Here is a 22,316-nt window from a genome sequence, read left to right as displayed (position 1 = left end):
AGTTATCACTGTGTTATCTGTGATGTTACATAGGACTGCAGGTAACATCTACTACATTATCTGTATTCAGAGAGTTATCACTGTATTATCTGTGGTGTTACATAGTACTGCAGGTATCATCTACTACATTATCTATATTCAGAGAGTTATCACTGTGTTATCTGTGGTGTTACATAGGTCTGCAGGTAACATCTACATTATCTGTACTCAGAAAGTTAATACTGTGTTTTCTCTGATATTACATAGTACTGCAGGTAACATCTACTACATTATCTGTACTCAGGGAGTTATCACTGTGTGTTATCTGTGGTGTTACATAGGACTGCAGGTAACACTACTACATTATCTGTACTCAGAGAGTTATCACTGTGTATTATCTGTGGTGTTACATAGGACTGCAGGGGACATCTACTACATTATCTGTACTCAGGGAGTTATCACTGTGTGTTATCTGTGCTGATACATAGGACTGTAGGTAACAACTACATTATCTGTACTCAGAGAGTTATCACTGTGTGTTATCTGTGGTGTTACATAGGACTGCAGGGGACATCTACTACATTATCTGTACTCAGGGAGTTATCACTGTGTGTTATCTGTGCTGATACATAGGACTGTAGGTAACAACTACATTATCTGTACTCAGAGAGTTATCACTGTGTATTATCTGTGGTGTTACATAGAACTGCAGGGGACATCTACTACATTATCTGTACTCAGAGAGTTATCACTGTGTTTTCTATGATATTACATAGTACTGCAGGGGACATCTACTACATTATCTGTACTCAGGGAGTTATCACTGTGTTATCTGTGCTGATACATAGGACTACAGGTAAAGCTACCACATTATCTGTTCTCAGGGAGTTATCACTGTGTTTTCTATGATATTACATAGGACTGCAGGTTACATCTACTACATTATCTGTATTCAGAGAGTTATCACTGTGTTATCTGTGGTGTTACATAGTACTGCAGGTATCATCTACTACATTATCTGTATTCAGTTATCACTGTGTTATCTGTGGTGTTACATAGGTCTGCAGGTAACATCTACATTATCTGTACTCAGAGAGTTATCACTGTGTTATCTGTGGTGTTACATAGTACTGCAGGGGACATCTACTACATTATCTGTACTCAGAGAGTTATCACTGTATTATCTGTGGTGTTACATAGTACTGCAGGTATCATCTACTACATTATCTGTATTCAGTTATCACTGTGTTATCTGTGGTGTTACATAGGTCTGCAGGTAACATCTACATTATCTGTACTCAGAAAGTTAATACTGTGTTTTCTCTGATATTACATAGTACTGCAGGTAACATCTACTACATTATCTGTACTCAGGGAGTTATCACTGTGTTATCTGTGCTGATACATAGGACTGTAGGTAACAACTACATTATCTGTACTCAGAGAGTTATCACTGTGTGTTATCTGTGGTGTTACATAGGACTGCAGGGGACATCTACTACATTATCTGTACTCAGGGAGTTATCACTGTGTTATCTGTGCTGATACATAGGACTGTAGGTAACAACTACATTATCTGTACTCAGAGAGTTATCACTGTGTGTTATCTGTGGTGTTACATAGGACTGCAGGGGACATCTACTACGTTATCTGTACTGTGTATATATGTGCCGGTGTGGGTATATATGGGTCTGTATGTGAATGTGTCTTTGTGCTTGTATATATGTGCCTCTTATGTATTTGTATATGCGCGCCCTGGTAGCTTGATCACTGCTCCAAATCCAAGTATAGTCATCCAAAGACAGGCAGCACTCCAAGTTTTAGTGAAAAAATGGCTTTTATTTAGCCCTTGTGCAACGTTTCGGCTCAGCGTATGGAGCCTTTTTCAAGCTTGAAAAAGACTCCATACGCTGAGCCGAAACATTGCACAAGGGCTAAATAAAAGCCATTTTTTCACTAAAACTTTTCACTAAAACTTGAAGTGCTGCCTGTCTTTGGACGACTATCTATCTATCATCTATCTATCTATCTATCTATCTATCTATCTATCTATTATCTATCTATCTATCTATCTATCTATCTATCTATCTATCTATCTATCTATCATCTATCTATCTATCTATCTATCTATCTATCTATCTATCTATCTCATATCTATCTATCTATCTATCTATCTATCTATCTATCTATCTATCTATCTATCTATCTATCTATCTATCTATCTATCATCTATCTATCTATCTATCTATCTATCTATCTATCTATCTATCTATCTATCTATCTATCTATCTATCTATCTATCTATCTATCTATCAATTCAATTCAATTCAATTCAATTCAATTCAAAGAAGCTTTATTGGCAGGACCAAATACATATTAGCATTGCCAAAGCAAGTAAGAAGTAAGGGAATGAGGGATAGGGACTGAGGGCTTGGGGATAGGGACACATCTAGGGTCGGGGTTATACAAGTCCATGGCATATCATGTCTCTCTCAGTTTATGGCATGCAGTGACATATTGTGCCGCTGTGCCCACTGTGGTTTCCTCTTCACCCAGCAGGATGTAGAGTTTCTCTTGCTCTTCCATGGAGCTGAAGTCCGGTAAGAGATCAGAGAGTCTCCTGAAGTGAGTGTCCCTCACTGCTGAGTATTTGGAGCAGTGTAGCAGGAAGTGGGTCTCATCCTCCACGGCCTCCTGGTCGCACTGTTGGCACAGTCGGCTCTCCCTGGGCTTGTAGGTCTGTCTGTGGCGCCCGGATTCGATGAGCAGGTTGTGGGCGCTCAGTCTGTAGCGGCTCAGGATCTGTCTGTCTCTGGGGTTTGGCAGTTTCTCCAGATATGGCGCCAGTTTATATTCCCGCTGTAGACTCCGGTATATTGTCAGTTTCTGGGATGTCTTTATGTCGTTCCTCCAGTCACTGATATATTCCTCTTGGCCTTTGTTTATTGTCTTCTTGATTTCGGCTTTTGTGAGGCCGCGCTGGGTGACATTTTCTTCAGGCCGGGTCAGGGTGAGATGTTCTGGGGGGCCTGGTTTACCTGGGACCCCTTGGTGTAACAGGGCTTTATGGTGATAGGAACTTTGCCTGCTGCTGTGTAGATGGGCCCAGAATGATAGCGCCCTCTTCTGGATTGTGAGGTGTAGTGGGAATCTGCCCAGTTCTGCCCGACAGGCACTATTTGAGGTGCTCCGATGGACTTGGAGAAGGTGTTTGCAGAATTCTAGGTGGAAGATTTCTGTTGGGCTGGAATCCCACCTTGACCAGTCTGGGTATGTGTCCGGACCCCAGACTTCACTGGCATACAGGAGGATTGGGGAGATGATGGAGTCAAAGATTTTCAGCCAGACCGTCACTGGTGGTTTGAGATGATAGAGTTTTCGTCTGATGGCATAGAAGGTTTTGCACGCCTTGTCTTTCAGAATCTCTATGGCTTGTTTAAAGCTTCCTGATTGGTTGATTTCTAGGCCCAGGTAAGTGTACCTGTCGGTCGCTGTGATTGTGGCGTTATTTAGTGTGAAGGTCGGGTGCCTGGGGGATTTTGAGTTTCTCTTCTGGAACACCATGATGTTGGTTTTCTTTGCATTGATGGGTAGTGCCCACGTGGAGCTGAATTTTTCTAGGATTTGCAGGTTGTCTTGGAGACCTTTCTCGGTTGGTGATAGTAACAGAAGGTCATCTGCATACAACAGGAATTTCACCTGGGTGTCATGGAGGGCGAGACCTGGTGCTGAGGAGGATTCCAGAGCTGTGGCCAGTTCATTGATGTAGATGTTGAAGAGCGTTGGACTGAGGCTGCAGCCTTGTCTGACTCCTCGGCTCTGCTGGAAATCAGCCGTTCTTCTCCCGTTCACCTTCACGCTGCATCTGTTCTCTGTGTAGGAGCTTCTGATGACGTCATAGGTTTTACCTCCTATTCCGCTCTCCAGCAGTTTCAGGAATAGGCCCGGGTGCCACACTGAGTCAAAGGCCTTCTTAAAGTCCACAAAACAGGCGTAAATCTTCCCATGCTTTGTATTGTGGACGTGGCTCTTGATGAGGCTGCGCAGGGTGTAGATGTGGTCAGTGGTGCGGTGGTTTGGCATGAACCCAGCTTGGCTTTGGTGGAGGACATTGTGCTGGGTGAGGAAGCTGAGGATTCTCTTATTCAGGATGCTGTTGAACAGTTTCCCCAGGTTGCTGCTGACACATATCCCTCGGTAGTTGGCTGGGTCGTACCTGTCCCCACTCTTGTGGATTGGTGTTATAAGGCCTTGGTTCCAGATTTGCGGGAAGTAGCCGGCACTCAGCACTATATTAAATAGTTTGACTATTGCGGCCTGTATTTCTGGCGGGCTGTGTTTTATCATTTCTGGTGAGATTCTGTCTAGGCCGCTGGATTTTTTACACCTTATGTCTGAGGTTCTCTCTGTTACTTCTTGCAGTGTTATTGGTGTATCCAGGGGGTTTTGAGAATCTTTAAGTGTTTCCTCCATCGCCTTCAATTTTGATATTATTTGTTTTTGTTCTTGGCTTTGTTCTTCTTTCGGGATATCTTTGTAGAGGTCCCTGAAATATTGGAGCCAGATGTTGCCATTTTGAATATGAAGGTTGTTTTTCTTGCAATTTTTGCCCATGTGTTTCCATAATTCCCAGAACGAGTTGTCATGGAGGGCATATTGGAGTTGGGTAAGTTTGGTGGAGATGTGCCTTTGTTTTTTCTTTCGGAGGATGGTCTTGTATTGCCTCTGTATGTTGCTGTAGGCCTCCTTCAGACCGGTGTTGTTTGGGTCTCGGTGCTTCTTATTTGAGGCATTTCTTAGGGTCTTCCGTACTTCTTTGCACTCACGGTCAAACCAACCGTTAGGATGTATTTCTTGTGGCCTCTTGTAGTCACATCTTTCAGGTCAGACTTCTCTGCCATGGTATAGAATATATTATTGAGGTCATTTACGGCCTGATTGACCCCTCCTGGGCTTGTCTCATACACCTTGTTGTAGAGGTTGTGAAGCATCTCCTGCACTTCTGGTCTGTTCATTGTCTCTTTATATTTTATAGTTGACGTTTTGGACCATTTATAAGATGGGGGCAGGTTGAAGAGGCCGGTTTGATGTGGTTTTTGTGCAGATGGTTTGGTTGTGGATTTGATGTATAGAAGTAATTGGTTGTGATCTGACAGGTGCGTTTGTGGAGTGACTATGAGTGCGCCAATGTTTGCGGGGTCCATGTCCGTGATGGCATAGTCTACTACACTGCTGCCTACATGGGAGTTTAGTGTATACCTTCCTAAAGAGTCTCCCTTGGTGCGGCCATTCAGTATGTGGAGTCCTAAGCTTCGACATAGATTCAGTAGTTTTTTCCCGCTTTTGTTGACGGTGCTGTCATAGCTGTTTCTCTCTTTCTGTAGGGAGTTATGACAGTCGGCCTCTGCTCCAAAGATGAAGATATTTCCATCATTGGTCAGGTAGTCTTTATCTCTCCCCGTTCTTGCATTGAGGTCTCCGTAGATGAGAACGCTGCCCAGGGTCTGGAAATGGGCGGCTTCCCTTTGTATAATCTCAAAGCTGTCTGGGTTGGAGTACGGGGACTCTGGCGGTGCGATGTACGTTGCGCAGAGATACATGTCAGACTGAGAGGTGAGGATGGAGCTGCCTATTCTTATCCAGATGTGGCTGTCTCCTCGCTTCACGGCTTTGATCTGCTCATGGAGCTCCTCCTTGTACCAGACTAATATTCCTCCTGAACACCGACCCTGCTTGATGTGTTTATTTTTCAGGGCGGGGACAGAGATTTCCCTGTATCCAGTGGGCACCAGGGACTCATTCTCTGTCCTAGTCCATGTTTCCAGGAGGATTTGTATATCGATATTTTTCAGTCTTTGGATGAAGTCTGGATCGTTAATTTTGCATCCAAAGGCTGAGGCGTTGAGGCCTTGAATATTCCAGCTGCTGATTATAAAGGACGTCATTGTGTGTCCATATACCTTGTAATGAGCGGCGCTGTGTAGGACGGGCTGGAGATGTGACTGTTGGATGTGTTGTAGATGTTCTCGTGTTGTACAGTCACATTAGTTTTTTACATAGAGTGCTGAGCAGGGTCTTTATCATCTCCATGTCTCTGCTCTGCGTGTCTCTGTGTGAGGCAGGGGGTTTCCTCCATGTCTCTGCTCTGCGTGTCTCTGTGTGAGGCAGGGTGTTTCCTCCATGTCTCTGCTCTGCGTGTCTCTGTGTGAGGCAGGGGGTTTCCTCCATGTCTCTGCTCTGCGTGTCTCTGTGTGAGGCAGGGGGCTTCCTCCATGTCTCTGCTCTGTGTGTCTCTGTGTGAGGCAGGGGGTTTCCTCCATGTCTCTGCTCTGTGTGTCTCTGTGTGAGGCAGGGGGTTTCCTCCATATCTCTGCTCTGCGTGTCTCTGTGTGAGGCAGGGGGTTTTCTCCATGGCTTTTGCCTCTGTTGGTCTGACCTTGGGTAAAGGGTTTTTTCTCCTGGGTGTAGTGAGGTGTGTGGAGTTTGAGGTCTTTTCATTGTTAGTGATGTCTCCATGTTATGGCTTTGGCTGGTGTGGGGTCCAGGTCTGGGGGGTCTGTTCAGCACAATGTCTTTCAGTTCTTTGGCCAGAAGGCTGACCCCTCGTTTGTTGAGGTGTTTGTCATCATACAGGTGGTGCTGCTCTATGGAGGGGTGTTGTGCCAGGCTGATGTTTGACATTGAGCTGATGTTCGCTGCCAGCTCTGTGTTGATGGCCTGGGTGATCTCGTTGGGTACATCTTTTCTTGGGAGCACGGATGATATAATTATTTTACTGTCAGGGAACTTTTGTTGTGCCGTCTTTGCTAGTTGGGTCAGTTGTTCTGCAATCTGCTGTTGCTGGTCTTGGAGGTTGTTTGTACCCGTGTGTATAATGAGATGGTTTGGATTGGTAAAATGTGGGTTATTGATGACTGATGTGACTTGTTGGATAGTTGCACAGTGAATTTTACTGACCCTTTTTCCTGGGAAGAGTCGCCGTGAATTAAGGTATTTGCCATTTGAGTCAATTATTAGGACAGTATCAGGACATTGTGACTTGCGGGTGGCTTGTCTGATGCTTGTGTCCTGGGTCCTGCTTGGTGGTGTTATGTGGTGCTGCTGTGGTTCTGTGCTGGAGGATTGGTTGGCGGTCGGCTTTGTACCCACTTGTATCGCTCTGTTTTCTCCTAGTTTGTTTTCATTAATTTCAGGAATATTTATTGGGTTTGGGTGATTTGATGTACTAGCGCCCTGGTCATTGGCAGTCCTTACCTCAGCGCTCTCCCTTGCTCCTAGACTTTGTGTTTGTGGTTTTAGATTTTCTATCTCTAATCTGAGCTTTGTATTTTCTTGTTTAGCTCTCGGAGTATACATTGTATTTCCTGCAGAGCTGATGCATGTTCACACTTCAGTTTGTTTATCTCTTTAATTACTTGGTCATTTGTGTTTTTGTCACCGAGATTTCTTTGAAGTTCTTCTTTGAATTGTACAAAGTCTCTTTCTAATTGAGATAAACAGTCTCTGAGGGTGTCGGGTGAGGGGTGTGGGACATTGGGACATGGGGCAGCGGGGGTGTCGCTGGAGATTGTCTCTGTATGTCCATCTCTGGTCTGGGTTGCTGGAGTTTGTTGTTCTTTGTAAGTTTGGGCCTGGTCTTTAATATGATGAAAGATTTCTTGGAATTCCTCTAGCTTGTCCTCATTGCCTTGTATGAGAACGTTGCCGTTATTGTATAGACTTATGGTAAGTGTAATACTCCCATCATTTCCTGGGTCTTTTATTCTGATCTGTCGGCCCTTATTGATGCCACACTTTGATATGTCCTTATAGTGCTGGCACAGGGCTGTGTGCCAGGCGGAGCGGTGCTCAGTGTAGAATAATACATTTGTTTTCCTCTTGACTTCTTCTTTAGAGGTAAAGTCAGCAAAAAGTGTCTCTGGATTGTGTCTGATTGTGGCATGTTTTACTGCTTTCCTCGCTTGAATGCTCCTCTGCTCTTCGGAGTATGTGATCTCCAAGGTGCCTGACCCCCTGTTGTCTGAATCTTCTATCCCAAACTCCGTCTTATGGACATTTACTTTATTCTGCATTTCTTGTTCTAAGTTGTGATTTTCCATTTTTAGATAAATCCTTATATCTCTGGTGTTTTCTCTCTAGTAGGATTGTGTTGGTGTTGCAGGAAGTTCTTACCTTTTGGATGCTCAGTTCTCTGGACTCGGTCAGACTTGATGTTCTCTGCTGCAGTCTGTCCTCTAAGCAAAATTCTTGTTTTTTCTTTCAAATCTTTACATTTCTTATTTTTCATGAAGAACTTTTAGTCCTGCTTCCTCCTGTCTTCCATGGAGTCTGTATTATCCAGGTTATGCCTTACAGTTTGCTCATTACAAGGTATATATTGATGTAGACTCAGGAGCTCATGTTCAGTGCTGCTTACTCCTTGGGAACCTGGGCGGATCTCTATCTATCTATCTATCTATCTATCTATCTATCTATCTATCTATCTATCTATCTATCTATCTATCTATCTATCTATCTATCTATCAATCATCTATCTATCTATCTATCTATCTATCTATCTATCTATCTATCTATCATCTATCTATCTATCTATCTATCTATCTATCTATCTAACTATCTATCTATCTATCTATCTATCTATCTATCTATCTATCTATCTATCTATCTATCTATCATCTATCTATCTATCTATCTATCTATCTATCTATCTATCTATCTATCTATCTATCTATCTATCTATCTATCATCTATCTATCTATCTATCTATCTATCTATCTATCTATCTATCTATCTATCTATCTATCTATCTATCTATCTATCTATCTATCTATCATCTATCTATCTATCTATCTATCTATCTATCTATCTATCTATCATCTATCTATCTATCTATCTATCTATCTATCTATCTATCAATCATCTATCAATCATCTATCTATATTTTTTTAAATATCTTTCATCTGTTAAGCAATCTTTCTATCTTCATGGATTTATAAAGTATATATTTGTACAGCAGTGTCATATAAGTGCTGACTTTTTTTTAAATAAATCATCATTTCAGGTGCTCTATGGAAAACAGTTTACTAATCAATACAAATGAAAGCTTCTTTGACATACTTTGAGACAGGCGCAACCAATCTTATTTATTTTTCTCTAATAAAATCATAGATATGCTTGTGATGCAAAGATGTGTATGATGCCATTGTAGTTTAATGAAATCAACGCAGATGTACAAAGCAGAGTGAGCAAATGATTTATTGGTCTCCACTAGGTTACTTCAATATATCATGCTTTATGAGACATGATGAGCAGTTCTACCTGTGCTTCTTATGCTCCAAGGTATAAGCAAGATACTTCATTTAATTGATGTCTGAGGAGAAAATGCAGCATTAGTCAAAATGTAAATGGAGTTTTGACAAACATTTAGACTAGTTAATTGATGTTCATGCCTTTCAACCACTCTAGTACATAAATAGACTATTGAAATTGTGTGTGTGTGATACTGCATTAAATATTACTGTATTTTTAATTAAAGTGAAGAGCTCTGTGTACATTTTATTGAGAAGCAATAATGCCAGATACAGCTTCCAAGTCTCTTATTAGTCTAGATGAAAAAAGCGGAGTAGAAATGTGAGTGCGGAATATATTAGCGTAGCTGAGACAAGCACGCTGGAAATGTAAACGGATGTTTGTCAGTTGCATGATTTATCTGGTGATCATATTCTCCACATACAGTGAAGGAAATAAGTATTTGAGCCCTTGCTGATTTTGTAAGTTTTCCCACTGTCAAAGTCATGAACAGTCTAGAATTTTTAGGCTAGGTTAATTTTACCAGTGAGAGATAGATTATATATAAAAAAAAAAAAGAAAATCACATTGTCAAAATTATATATATTTATTTGCATTGTGCACAGAGAAATAAGTATTTGATCCCCTACCAACCATTAAGAGTTCAGCCTCCTCCAGACCAGTTACACGCTCCAAATCAACTTGGTGCCTGCATTAAAGACAGCTGTCTTAAATGGTCACCTGTATAAAAGACTCAATTATAATCAGTCTGACTCTAACCTCTACAACATGGGCAAGACCAAAGAGCTTTCTAAGGATGTCAGGGACAAGATCATAGACCTGCACAAGGCTGGAATGGGCTACAAAGCCATAAGTAAGACACTGGGTGAGAAGGAGACAACTGTTGGTGCAATAGTAAGAAAATGGAAGGCATACAAAATGACTGTCAATCGACATCGATCTGGGGCTCCATGCAAAATCTCACCTTGTGGGGTATCCTTGATCCTGAGGAAGGTGAAATGCTAGCACAGGCTTCCAGTATCCGTAGTTTCAGTTGCTGCACATCTCGTATCTTCACAGCAAAGACAATTGCCTTCAGATGACCCCAAAGATAAAAGTCTAAGGGGGTCAGATCGGGAGGGATTTCTTCTGCGGTGTTGCTATCAGTGTGTGAAGAGTGGGAGAAGAGGGTTGCATTGACAATCCAACACAATGGGCAGCACTTTGAACACATTTTATAAGTGGTCAGAAACTTGTAAATAACTCATAAAAGAATAAAGTAACGTTAAAACCAAGCACACCATTGTTTTTCTTGTGAAATTCTCGATAAGTTTGATGTGTCAAATGACCCTCTTCCCATTGAAAAAACTAAAGTTGGATACAAAATGTCCGACTTCAAAATGGCCGCCATGGTCAACACCCAGCTTGAAAAGTTTCCCCCCTCCCATATACTAATGTGCCACAAACAGGAAGTTAATATCACCAACCATTCCCATTTTATTTAGGTGTATCCATATAAATGGCCCACCCTGTATATAATTTTGACAATGTGATTTTCAGTTTTTTTTTAAATATAATCTATCTCTCACTGGTAAAATTAACCTATCCTAAAAATTCTAGACTGTTCATGTCTTGGACAGTGGGCAAACTTACAAAATCAGCAAGGGATCAAATACTTATTTCCTTCACTGTATATATATAACATGCACACAAGCATATACATTTTAAAACATAAGTTCTACACTGCACAATATTCAGGCACAATTCTTTTTAAGCGTATTGGTGCCATGAAGAACATGGCAAAATTCCCCACCACGACCACCACAGATTATACTCACTTTCTACATTGTACATTTATAGGGTGGGCTTATGGGTTATTAAAATGGTGGTCATTTTAATAAATTATCCATGGTAATCTTGGTTAGTTATGGGTTACTATGTAATTTTGCTGGAAATTTACGATGGTCAGAATCAGAATAGTGACTAGGTACTCTTGGTTAGTAAAGTGTACCAATGATTTAAAGGAGTTGTCCAGAAATATAAAAACATGGCTGCTTTCTTTCAGAAACTGCCACACCTGTCCATGAGGTGTGTCTGAAGTGAATGGGTCTGAGCTGCAATACCACCCAGAACCTGTGGACAGGTGTGGCACCATGTTTTTGGAAGAAAGCAGCAATGTTTTTGTAATCTGGACAGCCCCTCCAATCTCTTTGACAACCAATGAGTTAAATGACGCAATTATGGATGACAATAGACACCAGTAGAGGGAGATCAATGGATTTATACAGCTTTTATTGAACTCAATAATAGGTTCATATGCACTAAGCTCCACCTAGTGGTGACAAATTTTACTACTTAACTTAAAAAGGCTTTCCGATTATATATATATATATATATATATATATATATATATATATATATATGTGTGCATATATATATATATATATATATATATATAAAGCTTAATCACATAAATAAAACATTCTACAACTTTCTAATGTACTTTGTGTTTCAATTTCTCATCATTTTCAAGAAATTTGTTTGCAGTCAGTGAATGAGAAGTTTTGCTTACATCCAGAGTCTGTATACCTGTACATAGCTAGTCCTGTTCTCAGCGGAGAGATGGATACAATTATATTTTGTCAAGACAATGCTCTGTGAGCTAAACCGCCTGGACTTTGGACTGATACACTGTAGCAAACTAACAGAGAGATTTGCGCTGCTGATGTATTTAGCTCACTGAATACAATTGTATCTGTTTCACAATTAAGAGCAAGAATAGCTACATAGGGGTTTGAGCTTATGAATACAAACAAAAGCGTTCTCATTCACCGATAGCAAACAAATATCTTGAAAATAGGGAAAAACTGAAACACTAAAAGGGGAAATATATCAACTTTAGGACGCCAGTTTTCTGATGTAGAAAAGTGCCAAATGGTTCAAAAGTCGCAATTTTTTTTTGACTTTTGAGCCGTTTCTAACACACTCTCAATCATCATCAAGGCCTCGCATATGAGGATAGCCTTTGGTCCCTATCCTCAAACATAAAAACTGTTCTTACAGCAGTGAATTAAATAACCTCTTCTATAGTCTCAGATACATTAAAGTTGGAAGCTGGCTTGTTGCTTGAGGCAAAACTGACACCTTTTCTTAAAACAGTTTTTACGCACACAAATATCTGCTCCAAGCCAAGACCACGCACTTTAAAGCTATATGGCAAAAATTGTCTTTGAGTCACTTCACCATTTGTTGGCTATTTTTCATATGAATAATATAATAGGCCTCATACACACGGCAGAGGTTGTAGAGCAGCACACGGTATACCGCCATATAGTGCTCCATCATGAAGAATACCTCTGTAATGTGGCATGCGAGGAGCATGCAATAGTTGTTTTCTGTCGGATTCATATGAAATCTCACAGAAGAAACCCTCCATATGCCTCCAGTTTTATATAAAGTCATGCAATAAAGTTGTATGCCCCTGTATCATTGTATAACATCTATGTGCATACGGCCTTAAGAGGACCATGAAGCCATTTTGGTCCTAAATTGCTTGCAATGTTGTATGGGCAGTGTTATGACACGGTCTTTGTACACTTCCATTTTATGATGCCTCCTTCAGTGCCCATGCCAGTTACATTTTGCCTCTCTTATTTATGCTTGTGTTCTTTAGCTTATTTTAACTGACATGAATTGAATATTATTACACAAGCCACCAGACACTTTTGTAAAACATCATAAACTTCATAGAACTTTAAAAGCTGATATTTTGTACTTCCATTTCTGCAAAGATTTTAAACCACCATTCATTTTTGTGGCTGTGATGAATAAGCTTCAGTTTTTTTCTTGTTGCACCCTAGGATCATAATCATTTTGTATACAGAAAGAGTGTTCATTTTTGCTGTTCTCTAATGTCGTTTCCTCTCTTGCATTAACCTTCGTGCCATCTTGAACGAACGAGACAGTAGTATATTGTTGAAAGCAATCTTCATTTCTGTCTCTTTTCTTAAATTGGCTTAAATAGTCTTTTTCTAAAAGCAAAATATAGGTTAATTACAGAACAGACAACACTTTAGAATGGAACAGTCATATGTAACGCATGAATACTTTTCAATTAGATGCACCATTTATGCACCATTTACTCTATACACTTAGTATCCCTATTAACAGATTGCATATAGAATAAGTAATAGCCACAAAGTAAGCAGTAAGAATGTTGACTCTCAATGTTATTTCCATCATTGTGAAATTTCTTCTAATATACAGTGCATTCGGAAAGTCTTCAAACCCTTTCACTTTTTCCCGTTTTGATATATTGAGGTCTTGTGCTGAAATAAAAAAAAATTAAGTTTTCCCCCTTCATTCTGCACTCAATATCCCATAATGACTAAGTGAAAACAGAATTGTAGAATTTTTTGCAAATTTATTAAAAATGAAACACTCAAATTTTGCATTTAATGTTCAGACCCTTTGCTATTACACTTAAAATGTAGATCTGGGGTCCTCCTATTTCTATAGATCATCTTTGACATTTTTCTACACATTGATTGGAGTCCATCTGTGGTAAATTTGTTTGATTGGACATGATTTTCAACCGTACTAACTATGTAACTATGATTTGGAAAGACACACCCCTGTCTATATAAGGTCTCACAACTGACAATGCATATCAGAGCAAAAAGCAAGCCATGAGGGGGAAAGAACCGCCTGTAGAGCTCAGAGACAGGATTGTGTGGAGGCACAGATCTGGAGAAGGGTTAAAAAAAACAATTCTGCTGCACTGAAAGTTCCTATGAGCACAATGTCCTGCATATTTCTTAAATGGAAAAAGTTTGGAGCAAACAGGCCTCTTCCTAGAGCTGGCTGCCCACCAAACTAAGTAATCAGGTGAGAAGGGCCTTGGTAAGAGAGGTGAATAAGAACCCAATGGTCACTCTGGCTGAGCTCCAAAGAGCCTATGTGCAGACGGGAGAAACTTCCAAAAGGTCAACCATCACTGCAGTACTCCACCAGTCTGGTTTTATGGCAGAGTGGCCAGTAAGAAGCCTCTCTGTAATGGCCACGGTCGCAGACAGCAGACCCCTTTCATCATGCCGACTTCTTCCTCCCCAAGGATGCCAGCACATTCGGCCATCCTGTCCTGCAGTGACCACTAGGGTGTGTGCACGAGCTCATTCCATGCCTTAAAGGGCTAGCGGGCAAACATGTTAAAAATTTACTAATTACTCCCAGATAACCCTGGACTATAAGAAGGGCCCTGCCCCTTCACTTCTTGCCTGAGCGTTGTTAGTAATCCCCATGTTAGTCTTTGCAAATGGTCCCTTAGTATTTACCCTGTTCCCAGTGTTCCCGTGCCCTGCTGCCTGTGTCCCGTGCTGTGTTATTGTTCCTGAGCCTGTTAGTGATTGGAGTTGTTTCCTGCTGCTCCTGTTGTCATCCGCCACGTCTGATGCATCCTACTGCACCTGCTGTCATCCGCCACGTTTGGTGCAACCTGCTGCACCTGCTGTCATCCACCACGTCTGGTGCAACCTGCTGCACCTGCTGTCATTCGCCACGTCTGGGGCAACCTGCTGCACCCACCTCCATCCGTGCTAAAGCCTCTGCCACTGTCTGGCAGACAGGCCTGTGGTCCATACATCGTTTTTTGGGATTCGCCAACTTCTACCGGCAATTTTCACAAACTTCTCATTACTGATGGCTCCCATCTCTACCCTTACCAAGAAGGGTGGCAACGCCAAGGTGTGGATTCCAGAGGCAGAATCTGCATTTAATAGCCTCAAGAAATCCTTCACTTCAGCATAGATCCTCCATCATCCTGACGTGTCTCGGCAGTTCTCATTGGAGGTGGACGCTTCTTCTGTTGGTGCAGGTGCACTTCTGTTCCACAGGAGCTCCAAAGGAAAGGCAGTAGAATGTGGCTATTACTCGAGACTTTTTTCCTCTGCAGAGCACAACTACTCTATTGGGGATCGGGAGCTACTGGCCATCAAATTGGCTCTGGAGGAGTTGAGACATCTGCTAGAGGGCGCGGTTCACCCCATAATGATATACACTGACCACAAGAACCTCACCTATCTCCAGTCTGCTCAAAGACTAAACCCCCGTCAAGCCAGGTGGTCACTGTTCTTTACCCGTTTCCAATTTGTGCTCCACTACCGTCCCGCCGATGCCCTGTCCAGCTTCTAACAAGGTTGCTCTCTCCAAGCCTGCTGGCCTGCTCCAACTTCTGCCTGTACCCAATGCCCCCTGGCAGCACATTGCGATGGACTTTGTCACAGACCTTCCTCCCTCAGCAGGATGCAACACTGGGTGGTGGTGGATTAGTTATCGAAGATGGCACATTTTATCCCGCTGACAGGTCTTCCTTCTGCTCCTCGACTGGCAAATCTCTTTTTCCAGCACATCTTCCGTTTTTATGGCTTGCCTCTTCACATCGTGTCTGATCGGGGGGTTCAGTTCACCTCAAAATTCTGGAGACCCCTCTGTAAACTCCTGGATGTGAGATTGGAATATTCCGCAGCTTATCACCCCCAGCCCAATGGTCAAATAGAGAGGATTAACCAGATCATGGAGTATTATCTCCGCCACTTCATCTCCATGAGGCATGATGACTGGGTACAGCTTCTTCCATGGGCCGAGTTCTCATAATACAATCACACAAGTGAGTCCACTGCTTCTACACCATTCTACATTGTGTACAGTCAACATCCTAGAGTCCCTCTTCCTGTGTCGGCTACATCTCAGGTACCCGCTGCTGACTCTGCATTTGGGGACTTTCTGCAAATCTGACAACAGACCCGGCCCTCTATTCTGCTAGCAGTTCATCGCATGAAGCGAAAAGCGGATATAAAAAGAAGTATCTTCCAGGTACCAAAGTCTGGCTGTCCTCAAGGAATATTCGATTAAAGTTGCCTTCGTACAAGTTTGCTCCCACGTTCCTCGGACCCTTTGAGATACTACAACAGATAAACCCTGTCTCCTATAAGCTTCGGCTGCCTCCTACCCTCAGAATCCCCAACTCCTTTCATGTGTCCCTCCAGAAACCGGTGGTCCTTGACCGCTACAGTAAGACTCCCAGTCCCGCAGTTGCTCCCAGCGGTTAATCTGATGTGTTTGAGGTGAAGGAGATCCTGGACTGCCAGAAGAGAACCTCAATGCCCCTGCCCACATTAAGAGATTCCTCTCTCGCTCTGGACCCAAGAAGAGGGAATGTAAGGGGGGGGTACTGTAACGGCCTCGGTCGCAGACTGCAGACCCCTCTCATCCTGCCGACATCTTCCTCCCCGAGGATGTCAGCACATGCGACTGTCCTGTCCTGCTGTGACTATTAGGGTGCACGCACGAGCTCATTCCTGGCCTTAAAGTGCTAGCGTGCAAACATGTTAAGAATTGTCTAATTACTCCAAGATCACCTTGGACTATAAGAAGGTCCCTGCCCCTTCATTCCTTGCCTGAGCGTTGTTAGTAATTCCCATGTTAGTCTTGTAATTCCCAATGCTCCTGTTGTCATCCGCCACGTCCGGCGCATCCTACTGCACCTGTTGTCATCCGCCACGTCTGGCGCAACCTGCTGCACCTGCTGTCATCTGCCATGTCTGGCGCAACCTGCTGCACCCACCTTCATCTGTGCTAAAGCCTCTGCCACTGTCTGGACTATTCAGGTACCCTTGTGCTGGACTTTGTATTCATTGGGTGCTCTGTTGTTTGGCCAGCTGCCTCCCCACTATGGCTAGTGGGTCCACATACCCAAAGACCATGACACTCTCTTTAGTAACAGACACATGAAAGCCCGCCTGGAGTTTGCAAAAAAGCACCAAAAGGACTCCCAGACTGTGGGAAACAAGATTATGTGGTCTGATGAAACCAAGATTGAACGTTCTGGCCTCAATTCTAAGCGTCGTGTCTATAGGAAACTGCTCATCACCTGCCCAATACCATCCCCACAGTGAAGCATGGTGGTGACAGCCTCATGCAGTGGGAGTGTTATTCAGCGACTGGGACAGGGAGACTGGACAGGTTTGAGGGAAAGATGAATGGAGCAAAGTACAGAGATATTCTTAATGAAAACCTGATCCAGAGTGCTCTACATCTCAGACTGGGCCGAAGGTTCACCTATCAACAAGATAATGACCCTAAGCACACAGCCAAGACAACTCTGTGAGTGGCCCAGCCAGAGCCCTGACCTGAAACCGTACATCTCTGGAGAGACCTGAAAATGTCAGTCCACCAACTTTCCCCATCCAACCTGACAGAGCTTGAGAGGATCTGCACGGAAGAATGGCAGAAAATCCCCAGATCCAGGTGTGCAAACCTTGTGTCATCATACCCAAGAAGACTGATGGCGTTATCGCTGCCAAAGGTGCTTCAACTAAGTGCTGAGTAAAGCGTCTGAATACTTATGTCAATGCAATATTTTAGTTTTTCCTTTTCAATAAATTAGCAGTACTAAAATGCTGTTTTCACTTTGTCATTATGGGTTATTGAGCGCAGAATGATGGGGAAAAAGTATTTTAGCACAAGGCCTCAACATAACTAAATGTGAAAAACTGAAAAGGTCTGTAGACTTTCCAAATGTATTGTATACAGATATGCATGGTTAAACAATCTGTCCCAGGGCGGTGTTTTCATTTGATATATCTGTATGCTGTATGTATAATTGTACTCTAAATAAGGAACACTGCTCCCTTGCTTTTTATGCTCTTCTGCTTGACACTCTATTATTTTCTTAGTGAAAAATGTTAGTAAAAAAACTAAGTAGCAACATTTTTACTTACGGAAGAAAAAAACACAAATATAGATTTCCCCTTTGATAAACCTATATCTTCTAATGTAGGGAAAGGTATTGCCATGAATTCCTTTACATACTATATACTGCAGGGGTGGACATACCATTGGTGCAACCAGTAGGTGAGGGGGCCTACTGCCACCTTATAAGCAGACATAAGGGTGTGCTCTATCCTGAGATATTCAAGAACAAGGGGCCCATATACTGTCCTTGCATGGGGGCTCTCTGTTGTCTTTGTTCACCCCTGAATACCACATCTGATATCAGTACTGCTCTACTGTAGGGAGCACACACTATGAATAGGAATAATCCAATGATAAGGTTAGGGCTCATATGATAATGCCCGCCAGTGTTGATAATGTTGAGGTACAATCCAGATCAAGGCATAACTTCAATGTTTCCCTATGAGAAGAGAAGTCACAAGTAACTTTGCAGTGAATGCAAAGAATTTAACCCTGCTGGAAACTTTGCAACCAGTGCAAGGTCATTTGTGACTTTTTTCCTATAGAGAAATAATTTCCACCCATAAAGGGAGTAATTCTGATTATATTTTAAATTAATAAATTAGACTCTGTTTACACTTATTGATTTCTGGCTATGTTTCCTCCAGATTTTACTTTAGTTTTGACAGCATGAATCGTTTATATTGCATCTCTATTCTTCACGTCCAAAATACTGGAACCCCCAACGTAAACCTGACAGACCCCATACAAGTCAATGGGATACTTTAGGAGTTGTCAGTATCCATTTGAAAAAAAAATCCGGTAAAGCTATCATGGCTCTGATGTAAATAAAAGATATGACGCTAGTGTGAACAGAGCCTTAATATCTCCTCTTGCTAGAATTTTCTAGTTGAGTCAATTGGCCAGGTTAAAGCAAGCAAGCAAGTAAAACATAGATTCTGCATGCTGTTTTTTATTTGTATAATTCATGCCATTTAATATAATTTTATGTTATTACTTCCAGGTGCAATACAGAAAACAGTCAGCAACGTGTGTGGAATACTGCCAACCAAAGCAGCTGCAACAGGAGAAAGTATATTCTTAAAGAAGCACACAATGAATTAAGTTTCAGACATCAGCAGGATTTGCCTTTGCCCCAGTTAAGGAGAGAGACTCCAAAATTACTTACCACAAATGGGAAGGCTGAGTCTCTTAACATATCTAGAAATTCGGTGGTGCAAGAACTGACAGAACTGGAAAAACAGATTCAAGTTATTAAGCAAGAATTGCAAGTAGCCATGAACAGAAAAAATGAACTGGAAGAGTTCCAGAGGAAAAACAGGACTGCTGAATCTTAAAAGCAGCTTCCACGTCTTAACATGGGACACAGTTTGATGGCAAAAGTCTTGGCTGTGACTTAATCTGTGTAGTCACTGGACACCTGGAAATCTGCTGTACATGATAAGAAGAATTCTTTACTTCTAATGAGCTTCATTTGTCTTTTTTTGTAAAATTCAACCTGTATTTCTCTAGTCAGTGTGAACTGTTATCAATATGAAAATGTGACCTTGGAGTCTTTTAATACTCCGAAACACACTATATCCCCTCCATGGTATTAAATGAAGGTTTTCACATCTGAGCCCCTCAGTGTGCATTAATAAAACTAAAATGGTTTTGAATTATCTCCACTATGTCCTTTGCTAGTATTTTTAACTTTTATGAAGGAAATTTGCATTTAATGTGTATCTGTGAAATTGAAATTTCAGCGGTTTGAGGCTAGTGGAGAATGAGGGTGAAAAATTAATTGCTGAACCACACTGTAATGGACTTCTAAAGGAAGCAAAGCATCATGTTTGATGAATCCTAAAGCCGATTACCTTTTTGAAGAGGTCAGTGAAAGACAATAAAAAAGATTTTATGTTTATTGGACTTTGGGAGTATTTTTGAAGAGTTCCCAGCTAGAAACTTGATGATTTATGACTGTACTTTAGTATATAAGTAAAGTTAAAAAAAGTGCACAGAAAAGAAGACTGACACAGAGTATGGAGAAAAAGATTAATTTCAAAACCGCTTTATATTTTACATGCTGACACTCATTCAATCTTGACAAATGAATACCTAATGGCATTGAATTGCAGGATGGTAAGACGTTTATCCCTTTCACAAATGAAATCTGTATTGATTTTTATATTTGTAGTCATCTCAAACATGCAGAACTGAATGAATCAAGGACCAGCTTATTAAATGTTTTTATGAAAGTTTTTTTTGTTTTTTAAAGACAAAAATATTCTTATTTAATATAATAGAACATTTCTGTTTGGTTTGGTTTCACCCTGATATGCAGCCTTGTGAATTATATAATAAAATTTGAGTGAATAAAATTAGATAGAAACATGTAATCGAAATATAATACTTTTCCTCTATAAATCCATTGTAAGACCTAATTTTGAGGGTTAAACACTGTAAAAGATAAAGGAGAGCTGGAGAGGGTTTAAAGGTGGGTATCTAAATTAATAAATGGAATCGGAGGTCTCTCTTACAACGAGAGGCTAAAAAAATCAGGCTTGTAAAAATGATTCCTTAGAGGTGATCTTATTAACATGCATAAATACATTATATGTGTGGTCAATGCAAAGAACTGGCACATGATTTATTCATTCCAGGAATTCAAGAACTGAACAAAAGACCAGTGGACATTCCTTATGTGAGAAGGACAGGTTATACAGACATCGATATAGTAAAGGGTTTTTTACAGTAAGAGTAGTCAAGTTTTGGAATGCTTTACCCCAAGAGGTAGTAACGGCAGATACAATGCCAAAATTCGAAAAAAAACAAAAAAGGCTTAATGCTCATCTAATGGACATACCATTGAGTTTTATAATTAATTTACTAATAAATGATCAATTGAATGATCTGTTGTGTGGGGTCGGGATGTTTTAGTTTTGACATCCTCTCTATATGTTAGGCCTATGTCTTTTTTTAACCTAAGTAACCCGCAAACCGCAGACTCCTATCATCCTGCAGACATCTTCCTCCCCAGAGATGCCTGCAGTAATGCAGTGACCACTAGGGTGCGCGCTCGAGCTCATTCCCGGCCTTAATGGGCCAGAGTACACACATGTTTTAGATTTGACTGATTGCTCCCAGATCATCCTGGACTATAAGAAGGGCACTGCCCCTTCACTCAGTGCCTTAGCATTGTTAGTATTCCCATGTCAGTCTTGCAAATGGTCCCTAGTGTTATCCTGTTCCTGTTATTACCCGTGCCCTGCTACCTATATCCTGTATCCTGTTCTGTGTCCTTGTTCCTGGGCCTGTTAATGTTGGAGTCGTGTCCTATTGCACCTACTGTTCTCTGCCAGGTCCAGTGTCATCTGCCACGTCCAGTATTATCTGCCACAGTCATCACCACACCTATTCCTGCTGTTCCTCCTGCTATACCTCCTGTCTGTACCAGTGCCAATCCCCTATTCTTTCTGCCACTACGTCCTCGCTGTGACGGAGACACGAGGTCCTGCAGGGGATTTCTGAATCAGTGCCAGATCCACTTCAAACTACATGCCAGGGCCTTCTCTTCTGATGACACTAGGATTGCCTTCATAATCTCTCTCCTTACTGGCAAAGCCCTGGCATGGGCAAATCCTCTGTGGGAACATGAGAGACCAGAGACTCATGACTTGCAGTGCTTTTTATGGACTTTTCGTTCGATATTTGTGGAACATGGGAGAGTTTCTTTCGCTGCGGCATCCCTGCTGACCATACACCAGGGAGACCTCTCCGTGGGCGTGTATGCCATTCAGTTCCGTATCCTGGCTGCTGAAAAAACCTGGAACAACAAGGCTTTGGTGGCCACATTCTGTCAGGAACTGTCTTCTAGGATTAAGGATGATCTGGCCGCTCGCTATTTGCCACCTACCCTGGATGATCTCATCCTACTAGCCACCCGGGTTGACATGAGGATCCAGGAGCGTTCCCAAGAGGTTCTCCAGGAGAGGGGATTTCCTAGGCTTGGCTTCTAATTTCCAGCAATCCCTACTGTCCTGTTCAGTCATCCCAACAGAGGAGCCTATGCAGATGGACCGAGCCAAATTGTCTACCCAGGAGAGACAATGCAGACGCACTTCAGGACTTTGTCTGTATTGACGCCTCGGAGGCCATGTTGTGCGTTTGTGTTCCCAGAGGCCAGAGAGACCCCAATGCCTAGGATTGGTTGGAGAGACGACCCTAGGCAGAATGGTACCAATTAAAAGGTTCAATTCCAAGCTGACCATTCCTGTGACCATAGTGTCCGGCGAGAAGATGCACCGGGTTTCTGCCTA

The 22,316-nt window shown here is 41.9% G+C and overlaps 1 protein-coding gene across 1 annotated transcript in view; it reads left to right on the top strand.

The window, feature by feature from the left end:
• Positions 1–19,921, top strand: part of GRIN3A (glutamate ionotropic receptor NMDA type subunit 3A) — a 342,200-nt gene extending 322,279 nt beyond the window's left edge. Inside the window, exon 9 of the mRNA XM_075825646.1 lies at positions 19,022–19,921. Coding sequence (XP_075681761.1) covers positions 19,022–19,355 — 334 coding nt within the window. The 3' untranslated portion in view covers positions 19,356–19,921. The remainder of the gene's footprint in view (positions 1–19,021) is intronic.
• Positions 19,922–22,316: the final 2,395 nt, after the last annotated feature.

Source organism: Rhinoderma darwinii, chromosome 1 (assembly GCF_050947455.1).
Source record: "Rhinoderma darwinii isolate aRhiDar2 chromosome 1, aRhiDar2.hap1, whole genome shotgun sequence".
NCBI classification, from domain to species: domain Eukaryota; kingdom Metazoa; phylum Chordata; class Amphibia; order Anura; family Rhinodermatidae; genus Rhinoderma; species Rhinoderma darwinii.
The sequence above is the reverse complement of the archived record's forward strand: the minus strand, read 5'-3'. Positions and strand labels throughout refer to the sequence as shown.